The sequence below is a fragment of the Peromyscus maniculatus genome, chromosome 1 (genome assembly GCF_049852395.1).
Source record: "Peromyscus maniculatus bairdii isolate BWxNUB_F1_BW_parent chromosome 1, HU_Pman_BW_mat_3.1, whole genome shotgun sequence".
NCBI lineage: Eukaryota > Metazoa > Chordata > Mammalia > Rodentia > Cricetidae > Peromyscus > Peromyscus maniculatus.
Window position 1 is genome coordinate 11,571,602 of NC_134852.1, and position 11,811 is coordinate 11,583,412.

The window sequence follows — 11,811 nt, forward strand, 5'->3', positions numbered from 1 at the left end:
TATATTCTCTCCCTGGCTAATAGTTAGTTTGGATTAGGTGGTGTAGGTGAAAGTTTTCCCCAGCCCTGCCCCACGGAACCCATAGCCGTTTTTTAAATAATCACTTAAACTCAGCCAATTTCTGTGAATCTTTTTGTTGCCATGTGCTCTGTGGCTTTACCTGTGTGTCATTACATGCTGCTTCCCAGAATGCAGGCCGTCATCTCCTGTCCCAGCCTGCCTCTTCCCAGAATTCTCCTTCTCTGCTTATTCTGCCTATATTTCCTGCCTGGCTACTGGCCAATCAGCATTTATTTATCAACCAATAGGAGCAACACATATTCACAGCATACAGAACATCCCACATCAAGGTAGTATCCATTCTGTTGATTGTCTCAAAGAATGAACTCTTCATTTCATTGATTCTTTGTATTATTTTCTTGGTTTCTCCATTGTTGATTTCAGCCCTCGGTTAGATTATTTCCTGCTGTCTTGGATGTGTTTGATATTTTTTTTTTGTTCTAGATCTTTCAGATATGCTGTTAAGTTGCTAATATGAGATCTCTTTAATTTATATATGGAGGCACTTAAAGTTATGAACTTTTCTCTTAGCAATGTTCTCATTGTGCCCATTGGTTTGGGTACATTGTGCATTCATTTTCATTGAACTGTGTAATGTTTTTCCATTTCTTTCTTACTTTGATCTTGACCCAGTTTTCATTCCGTATAGGGTTCTTAACTTTCTATGAGTTTGCAGGCTTTCTTTTGTTTCTGTTTCCCTGAATTCCAGCTTCAATCTGTAGTGGTCAGATATAATACAGTGATTATTTCAATTTTCTCATATCTGTAGAAACTTGTTCTGTGAAAGAGTATGTGGTCAATTTTTGAAAAAAAATTCATGAGGTGCTGAGAAGAAGGTATATCCTTTAGCATTTGGGTCATATGTGATGTAGACAGCTATTATGTTCATTTGGGACACAATGTCTGTTAGCTCCAGTATTTCTCTGTTTAGTTTCCTCCAACAAGACCACAGCAACCCCAACAAGGCCACTCCTCCTAATGTCCCAATCCATTTCAGGCCATTGCCTTTCAAGCCATCACAGAAGTCTATTTTGTTTGATAATAGAATGGCTAACCCAGCCTGCTTCTTATATCCATTTGCTTAGAAATTCTTTGACCAGTGCTTTATTCTGAGATAATGAGGTGATGTTTACATTCGATATTAGGGGTTTTTCTTGTATGCAACAGAAGAATGGGTCCTGTTTTCACACTATTCTGCTACTCTAGATCTTTTCATGGAGGAATTGTGTCCATTGATATTGAAAAATATTAATGACCAATGATGGTTAATTCCTATTATTTTGGTGGTGGTAGGGGTAGTCTCTCTCTCTCTCTCTCTCTCTCTCTCTCTCTCTCTCTCTCTCTCTCTCTCTCTCTCTCTCTGTGTGTGTGTGTGTGTGTGTGTGTTAGCAAGTACGTTAACATATATGTTCTTTTATTATTTGCCTTTATAGTTTGAAATTGTTTATATTCTCTTTTTACATGGGTGTAGTTAGTGGGATGCAAATGTCTTTCTAGTATTTCTGTAGGGCTGGATCTGGAGACAGATATTATTCAAATTTGACTTTATCTTGGAAAATGTTTCTTTTCCCATATATGGTGATTTAAAGCTTTGCTGGATAGTAGGTCAAGAAGGGAAGCAGTATATTGAATCTTGGGAAACTGAACCTATTGAGTTGGAGAGTTACATATGCTGGAGGGCAGCCTATCTGTTCTTATTGCTGATGGTGGCCTTCACCTGTTCTTCAGACTGTTCTGTCCTGTCCATGAGCAGCTTATATCTGCCCATGTTTTGTTGGTGGTTTCTCATACTTCTGTAACTTAATTAAAAAACACTCTGGGAATTATTCATCATGGGGTTTATAGGACTCCCTTTTTTGTGTTTACTTCTTGAGTCTCACCATTGTTCTCTGTAATGTTTTACATCTCTGATTTCCATGCTTATGCTCTTATATGTGGATGCCTGTGCACTAATAATAATGAACTCCTCTGTCATTTAGAGGAGTTAACTCTTAGTAAGCCGACCTTTACTATTTAGTATAACTGGTGATAGTAGTCAGGTCAATTTGTTGCAACCCTGGATTGACTGACTTTGGTGTCAGTTTCTATACTTGGGCTGGGTTCCTTTCTGTAATTTGAGATAAGCTGCTGTTGCTGGATGTACTTCCTGGTGCTTTAAGAGACCGGGAAACACTCTGCAATAAAGAATATTCTCTGGCAAGGATCTATGATGGCTGCTGGGTGGCCAGTGTTGCAAGATGTCTACCAGAGCTGACTGGTAGTATAGCTTGAAGTCTACATGGTCTTCACTACAAAGACCAGCTATTGTCTCATTCCTCAGGAATATCCACAAGGTGGATACAGATAAATGAACAAGATTCATGGGCTGGCCATTATAAGTCCAAATGCATTCTAAATACAAATAAACAAAGTGCTGTGCTATACTATACTACCAACATTTCACATAAAATGAGACTTGAAATGATGGAGGAACTATATATTAGCCTCTAGCTTATCACACTTAGTGTAGAAAAAAGAGCTGTATAACCTCTGTGAATAACAATTTTTACACATGTACATACTTTTGCATTTCATCCCAATAACACTAACTACACCCATGTAAAAATTTTTACAGAAGTACATACATTCAAAGGTACTTTATAAGGGGCAAAGTAGTTCAAAAGACTCTTTCCTCATCAATGTTATAAATCTTCTTAATTCTGTGCTCCTGGGGGCTACCTCTCCATTATCCATGAGTTTTAGAATATTCATGATATATTTATAATCTGAATATTGTTAGATTTCTAAAGTTGGTGAATCAAGAGCTGCCATTTTCTGCAACCTTGGTGGTATCAATTATGATCTATCATCTCAATCTCATTAACCTTTCCTGCTAAACTTCTGGTGTAATTTCTTTTTAAATTATAATGAGGAAATTTACCTCATGATTCCAAACTCAAAATTCTCAGCTAGGATATCTTAACATGAAAGATATATCATAGATGCTAGATAGATAGATAGATAGATAGATAGATAGATAGATAGATAGATAGAGATACAGATATATAGATATAGATATGTAGATATATTATGTTGGATAACACTTACAATCTTTGTCTTAGGGTTTCTATTGCTGTGTGAGGAGACACCATGACTATGGAAATTCTAATAAATGGAGACATCTGACTGGGGCTGATGTACAGTTTAGAGTTTTTGTCCATTTAAATCATGGTAGAAAACCTAGCAGTGTGTAGGCAGTCATGATGATGATGCTCAAGAAGGAGCAGAGATTTTTTTCATTTTGATCCACTGGCAACAGACTGAGACTGTGTTTCACACTGTTAATAGCTTGAGCATAAGAGACTACACAGTGTGCCTCCAGTGACACACCTCTGCCACCAAGGCCACACCTACTCCAATGAGGACATACCTCCTATTACTGACATTCCCTATGTGCTCTACAATAAAACAGATGAGTCCATGGAAAACATAACTATTCTAAAAACCACAGTCTTTCACACTCATCTCTTCAAAATGACCCTATTGTGTACAACACATACAAACTGACTCACCTCATGAAAGAAATCCATGGCAGAGCTGGAGAGATTGCTCAGAGGTTGAGAGCACTGGCTACTCTTCCAGAGGTCCTGAGTTCAATTCCCAGCAACCACGTGGTGGCTCACAACCATCTATAATTCGATCTGGTGCTTTCTGAATACATAATAAATAAATTAAAAAAAAAGAAATCCAAAGCAGACCAAACAGTGAATGCACCAAAGATTAACTCTGTGAAACCATGGATTTACTCTGTTACTGATAGCAGTGTGGATTAGGGGTTACTCACAGAAGCAAGGGTGGCTCAAACCTTACTTAAAGCACACCCCAATATGGGTGATTATCATGAAGCCAAAACCCTGGAGCTCAGTGCACAACTTGCGGGCAGCCCAACAGGTCTCAGACATTAGCACTCAGAGCTCAGCTGGTCCAGGGTCTCACTCTTTCTATAGAGCTGGGAAGGGCCACCGATAAATGTTGAATGTTTCACCTTTGCATGACAGAGAAAGTTTGTTTACTTTCTGAATCTCCTGAACATTTCAGCCTCTCACATGGATGCAAGGAACATCATTATTTTTTTTTCTCTGTGCATTCCCCTGCAGGAAGTCATGACAAGCCTTCACTCTCTGCCTGCCCAAGCCATATTGTTCCTTTGGGACAGCGTGTGGAACTTCGATGTGACTCTCATAGTGTCTATTACACATTCAAGTTGTACAAAGAGCTTGGTAATCCTATCCCTCACATCCATGGAAGACCATTCCAGAGGAAATTTGTCTTTGAACCTGTGACAACAGAACATGCAGGGACATACAGATGCTATGGTTTTAATGATCATTACCCTATTAAAATTTCAGCCAACAGTGACCCTGTGAAGATCATAATTTCAGGTTAGAGATGATGTTTTGAGTTCCTTTCATTTCCCCAAATCTCCCAACCCTGGAATTTTCAGAAACAGTCTTATTACGAGGTTTGGACTCATAAAGGAATATTAAACACAGACAAATATATAATGTTCTGGGCATAATAAAATATACATCACACATTATTCTAGTCCCTAAGGCTTCCTGTGTGTTAAATAAGTCAAGGAAAATTGGGCTGGAGGGTGGAACTCATATCTTAACCAGTTGATATCAGGATTCAAGAATATCATGAATTATTTCAGGTCTGTAGAACTACAAGGGTTGATGTAACAAAAAAATGAAAAATACAGTTGTGGGCCAAAGATATCATCGTGAGAGAGATACCCTGTTGCTAACTCTAAACATGGATGAAGGGTTCGAGTGCCAAGGAAAGCATGAGACTCTAGAAGCTAGAAGGCAAAAAGTGAATGCTTTCCTAGTGATTTCAGTAGTAACTATCCCTGAAGAGACCTGATTTATGCCATTGGGCTTTTCAGAATTCTGATCTCTACAGTACTTGTATTCTTTTTAAGAATCAAATTTGTTGTAATTTGCTATGTTAGCAACTAGAAAATAATATAGGAATTCAAGTAAAAAGCAAATTAAGTCACAAAAAAGGGATGCTCTGAGTGCAGTAAAATCAGGATGCTAATTCATCAATGTGTTGGAGGAAACAATGTTCATGATTCTGGATCAGGAATGCCTTATAGAGGTTTGAACCACAGTGAGAGCTAGAAGTCTTTCCCTTATAACTATGTTCAATACTAATTCATTTATCCTGCAAAGGATTATACTTAATCAAAAGTTGCATAAAGAAGACACATAAAGCAGCCTGGTGAGAAGCTTGCCATGTTTCCTGCAATATCCAGTCTTAGAAAAAGACAATAGGGCCTATGGAAGTAAGATTCAAAAGACACATTGTCATCACAAGCCAGTGGGAAGATATTGTGCTAATCCTAGTGTCAAATAAGTGGGAAATGGACCCAAAGATGGAGGAGTCTGTGTCCAGAGTAGAAGCAAACAAAAACAAGTAAACTGGAGCACTAACAGGGAGAACAGACCAATTGATGGGGAACCACGGGTCTTCAAGGACACAGAGATTTTGATCAGGTTCATACATTTTTTTATTCTTAGGAGTCTACAGGAAGCCTTTCCTCTTGGCCTTACAACCTCCCCTGGTGAATTTACGAGAGAAGGTGACACTGGAGTGTCGTTCAGAGATTATGTTTGAAACCTTCATTTTGACATCACATAAAAATGGAACAATCAAAGACTCTTTCAAGCTTTCTGCAGAACATTATCATGGGGGTTCCCAAGCCAACTTCTCAATAGGTCCTGTGACACCTGATGATGCTGGGACATACACATGCTATGGTTCTTACAATCACACACCATATGAGTGGTCTGAATCTGGTGACCCCATTGACATAAAGATCACAGGTAAGAACATGTTACCTGCTCATCATTCTCTTTGTGATACAGAAAAATATTCTATACACTAAAAACTGTGTAATGTCACCAGAAAAAGGAGTGTAAATAATTTATATAAAGGCAACCTTGTTAAGTGTTTTACTGGCATAGACAATGAAAAGAAATACACAAGAACAGACCCTTGGTTATAACATAAAGCACAGATACAGGGAAGTGCAAAGTAATCAGAAGTAGATATAAACAGAAAATGACAACTAGGTGAGCATAATATGAACCAGAGAGAATGAAGTATCTCTACTGACATTCAGAAAATTATTCACTTTTACCTCTATTATAAGTCTACCAAAAGAGCAAGAAACATCATTTGTCTGACCTGAGTCTACTTAATTGGGCTGGTACTTAAAGAGTCTTTAAGCCTTCACACAGGTGGAACCCAGGAAGGGCTGAAAATTAGTAAACATGAAATGTGTGCTAAGAGAAAATCTACACAAAGACAGAAGACTTCATGGAAACTTTGATAGTAGAGATGGAAAAATTATAACAAATATTAAATATTTCAAGAAAGAGCTTGTCAGACACATGATATGTCTGGTTCTCTTGGTAGAAGACTTATAAAGGCAGAAGCAAAAAACAAATTCTGAACTAAGTGCTTAGGAAGCAGATGACAGATCACACTTGAGCAGTACACACACTAAGTGTAACAAGAGAGGAAAGATCACCATGGACAATGTTCATGAGAAATATAGAATTTTATGAAGTATTATGTACTTTGAAAAGAGAGATTAATTAACACAGATATGTAAACGGACACAAGAATGAAAAACAGAATGACATTAGATTCTAGATTTTTATTATACATAGGATGTCAAAGTTATAGGTCATGAAATTAGCAAGTGACCAAGGAAGAAAAATTTAATAGAGAGGGGTGGGAAAGAAATGAAAGACATATGACATGGAGGAGGAAATGAGGGGAATAAAGAGATCAGCAATGCTGTACAAGGGAGGGAAGAGGGAAGAAAATGAACAAAAGGAGCTGTATGAGGATAATATAATAAAGACTGTTACTCGGTATGCTAATTAAAACAAAATCATGAGTAACTCTACTTGAACCCATTTACTTGTAAAACAATTGGAAAAAAGTGAAAGTATAGAGAAGACTAATTAGAAAAATGAGTGTGATTAGTGGAAGTTCGGGGGAAGAAAGAATAATAGCATTAATATTGTTAATAGTATGCATCTATAAATATATGTAACAATTTTTAAGAACATTAAATGATATAAATACATTAAATGATATAATTCAATTTCAAAAATTAAGAAATATTTTCAAAACAAGCATAAAAATATATTATGCATGCATATGAATATTTCATTATGAAGGTTATTGCTAAATAAAACTAATTATGCTCATAAAAACAAACTTTAAAAGACTGATGGAATGAACCAATGCAAATAGAGGCAGAAAATATCATTGAGCAAAAATTGGCATAAAATATTTAAGTACCATTGAGGTCATAGACTAAAGATGGTAACATAAAAATAGAATGAGAGAAAGAGAGGAGAGGAGAACTGGAAACATAGAGAGGGGGAGATGGTAAGAGGCAGAGAGATCAAAGAAATAGATGCAGGCAGAGGAAACACTGAGGAGTGAATGAACACTGGTAACTAACTATCTCTGCCTCTTTTCTCTCAGGTTTATACAAGAAACCTTTTCTGTCAGCCCTGATGGGTCCTGTGGTGATGTCAGGAGAAAACATGACCTTGACCTGTTTCTCTGACCTTCAGTTTGACATGTTCCATTTGTCCAGGACAGGGGTACCCAAGCGACATGGGCTGCCTTCAGTGCAGAACCACAGCGGGACATTCCAGGCCAGCTTCCATCTTGGTCCTGTGGTCCAGGCAGGAAACTATAGATGCTATGGCTCTTTCAGGAACTCTTCCCATCTGTGGTCAACCCCAAGTGACCCCTTGTACATTCTAGTCACAGGTAAGAGAAATTCATATATACTTTATATTTTGTGACTGATGAAATACTGAAGCCATGTCTCAGAATCCTCCAATCGATGATAGAGAGAAAGTAGCATTGAGAGCTCCAAAGCACTGTTGTGAGTCCGAATGTCACGTGTGTAGAATTAAACATATATATGTGTGTGTATGTTACATTTATATATGTGTGTATACATATGTGATGTGTATATATGTACATGTATACATATATATGTGTGTGTATGTGTATATATGACATGTGTACATATATGTGTGAATATGCATAGGTTTAGCCATATATGTAACAATAATTCTCAATGAAAAAGAGGCTATCAATTTAAGAGTCGTGTGGGGATGAAAAAGCTTGGAGGAAGGGTTGCTGGAAGGGACTGAAGAGAAGAAAGGGAGGGGAACAGAAAGAATTACATTTCAACTGAAAACTTTTTGTAAAAAAAAAACATGGAATTTGGGACTTGAAAACAGAATACAAAATAACAGAGAGGGAGTCTCCTCAAAACTCCTCATATGACTTTGCATCCACACTGGGATGTGTATATATAGAGGCAGATATATAAATGGGTCTGGCCAGACTCATTAGGGATGAGGTTTATATCAGTTTGGGCAGAGCAGAGATGGAGCAGCCCTCCTGAACTCTTGCTCACATACATCTTCCCACAGCATTTCTATGAATCATCAAAACTTGAAATCAGATGAGAGAGCCAACACCTAAAAGCAATCCACTAAATGTCATCCTATAACTCTGCAGGCTCAGGATTAAGAGGTGGAGTGGGTGGTGGTCACTGTCCAAATTTAAAAAACTTTCCTTAAGGGGAAGGCAGACAGCCTCTGATGAACTTTCTCCCTCTCCTGTCCCCTTCTCTAGTTAACTCAACAAGAAACTGCACTTCTTGCACAGAAGCAGACTTCACAACCAGTGAGTAATTGATTCCTCTTCTCTATTGTGAAAACTTAGAGACCCAAAGCTTTTTGGCTTATTTTGTCTCCGCTCCTTCCTTACTCTGTCTTATCATCATCATCTCCCCTCTATGATTCTTGAACTCTTCAAAATTAGAAGTTTTTTAGGAACAGCATGGGAAATATATGGACTATTCATCTCTAATTTCTGTACCTGAGACCTTGGTGAGTGAAAAGAAGAGTAAATTTTACTCCCTTTCCAGGTTCAATGAAGTGCTCATTCTAGCTCTGTTTTTCCTGGATGTTGATGGGGCCTGAAGAAGGAAACAAGTGAGCGGAAGGGGAAATTTTATATAAAAATACTACTTCTGACAGATTAGACTTGACTTCACTTTTTTCCCCAAAGAGAATTAAATGTTTAGTTCAGAGTATTACAGAAGCAAAGCAGATCTAATGAACACTGATATCAATCTCAGATTGAGCTACTGAACATATGATTTGAACCAAGTGTTCTGCAGTTTTCTGCCACTTGCATAACACCAATATATTCCTGGATGTGTGGATCTCTGCTGGAGCATAGTCAATTTACTAGTAACAACACTCCTGAAACTGACACTCATTCTCCCAACAGTCACCAATAGCCCATAGACCCTTGACTAGGGATGGGACATGTCCACCTCCACTCTCCATGCTGGGATTTGGTCATACTTGAACTTGCACCATACTTAGGCATGCTATCTCAACCTCCTGTGAAGTTCATTTTTCACCTGCCCTCAGTGTACAGAAGACGGCTTTCTTATAGTTATCCATATCTTCTTTTTGCATTCTCTTCCTCCATATCTTTCACAATGATGCTAAACATTTGGAGAATGATTCGAGATGTAAACATCTCATTTAGTGCCATAATTCTATAGTCTCTTCATATCCACAACTTGCCCAGTTGTGGGTATCTGTATTAATCACCATCTATCCCAAATATAGATTCCTCTGACGAGAATTGAGAAATATAGTCATATCTGGGTATAATAATAATTAATTAGAAGTCCATTTAATACTGTTTCCATTCAGCAGATATTATTAGTGGGTTCTCCATCAAGACTCTTGTCCTAAAGCAATATTTTATCAGTTATCTATTAATCGATAAATACTATGTAATCTGTCAAAATGAGGATACTGAGATATACCTCTTATTGGGTTCACATCTTCCTCCAGATAACCTCAGGAACCTGAATATTCTGATTGGACTATCAGTTACCATGATCCTTGCCATCCTCATCATCCTCCTTTATTCTTGGTGCTCTGCCAAAAAGAGTAAGTCTCAGGAACAAGCCAGTGAATGTCATCTGAGTAGTGTGAGAAAACAAGACCAGAGAAGTAGAGGTATGTTTTCTTAATTTATAGAAAATACTTTGACCAAGACAGGGAAACTAAGACAGAGTTTTCTAGAGAAAATCCACAGCCCTTGCTCATCCCCACAGTTTTCAGACCACTGAATAACTCCTCAATGCATCTTCGCATCCAAAGCATGCACTAATATCAAGGAGGTTTAACAAGAGAGAGAGAGAGAGAGACAGAGAGACAGAGACAGAGACAGAGAGAGACAGATTGGGAGGCAGGGAGAGAAGGAGGAACAGAAGGATGGAGGGAGGAAAGGAGGAAGAGGGCAGAGAGTATGTGCTGAAGAAAGAATTTCTAGGGTACAGCATTGTAGAAACTCTAGTTCTAATTTGCAGTGGGTGAGCAACCTTGGGTTTTTCCATATCTCTCACTAGTACCTTGCATTTGAAATGAGAGTGCAGAAGTACTTTATTACATGGGTTTGATTAATTCTGTCTTCTAAAATACAGCCATCATGGATCAAGACTCTGAAGTGAGAGCAACACTGAACAGACAGGTAGGTCCTCCTGAGTCTTCTCTCTTCCATACAGTCTAATATACCTTTATTCTCTGCAAGATTATGTGTACACAATATCACTTAATGTTTACCTCTTTCTAGGACCCTGAAAGAGAAGAAGTGCAGGAGGTGACATACTTAAAATTTGATCAGATGATCTTCAAACAAAAATTGACCACTCCCGATTCCCAGATTCCCAAGGAATTTTCCACAGATACCAGTGTGTACATGGAAGTCAGGAAATGTTAAACTGAGATGAAAGATGGTCATCCCATGAATTCTCAAAGAAAGTTCTGAGGAAGACCACAATCCTTTCTCCAGTAAAGACCAATAGATACAGTGAAACAAGAGCTGGAATGTGAAGACAGAGGTCTCTAACTTAGGGACCATGCTTCATTATTGTAATATGGTTCTGAAAGTGGCTTTCCTTTACTTACAAAGGTTATGGTCCTTGCAACCCACTCAACAGAAATCAAAGTCTTTTCCTTAGTTCATGGGTCTCTATTTAATTTCTCTCTGGCAGACCTCTATAACCTGACTGGCTGTAAGTTCTTGATGTACTTGAAGCTGTAACCATGTTGAGTATCTCACAATTGCAGATCAACAAGAGGCTCACTCTTTATTAGTGTATGTTACTAATATGTAATCATGTTATACAACATAATGGGTTTCAAAACAATTTCATATATATCATATTCACACTCAGTAACCCAATCTTGTCTTTCTAACTCTGCTGTTAGATTTATCATTCTGAAAGCCTATGTTTAACATTTGGTTTTACCATTTGTTGTACTGTATACTCCAATTGCTGTATGTCAAAATGTTCTCTCACCACAACCATCCTCATTTTTTTTTTAATATTTCAATGTATACATCCCCATTATTGAAACATTTTCTAAGGTGTGGTTGAATAAGCACCCCATTCTCTTCTTTTTCAATTACTTTCCTGTTGAAAAGTTAGTTCCTCAGAATTGGAACATTGCCTTTTGGAAGATAAATAATTAAGTCACAAGAACTAAACTAAACTTCAAAAGGCTCCGGAAGATTCTGAAATATACGGAATTCAGAAGGGTCCTCCCTAATTTCATATGA

At 37.8% G+C, this 11,811-nt stretch overlaps 1 protein-coding gene across 1 annotated transcript in view; it reads left to right on the plus strand.

The window, feature by feature from the left end:
• LOC102903407 (killer cell immunoglobulin-like receptor 3DL1) overlaps positions 1–11,544 on the plus strand; it is a 53,298-nt gene extending 41,754 nt beyond the window's left edge. Inside the window, exons 4-9 of the mRNA XM_076572191.1 lie at positions 4,197–4,481; positions 5,628–5,933; positions 7,618–7,911; positions 10,038–10,136; positions 10,673–10,719; positions 10,822–11,544. Of these exons, the coding sequence (XP_076428306.1) occupies positions 4,197–4,481; positions 5,628–5,933; positions 7,618–7,911; positions 10,038–10,136; positions 10,673–10,719; positions 10,822–10,968 (1,178 nt within the window). The 3' untranslated portion in view covers positions 10,969–11,544. The remainder of the gene's footprint in view (positions 1–4,196; positions 4,482–5,627; positions 5,934–7,617; positions 7,912–10,037; positions 10,137–10,672; positions 10,720–10,821) is intronic.
• Positions 11,545–11,811: the final 267 nt, after the last annotated feature.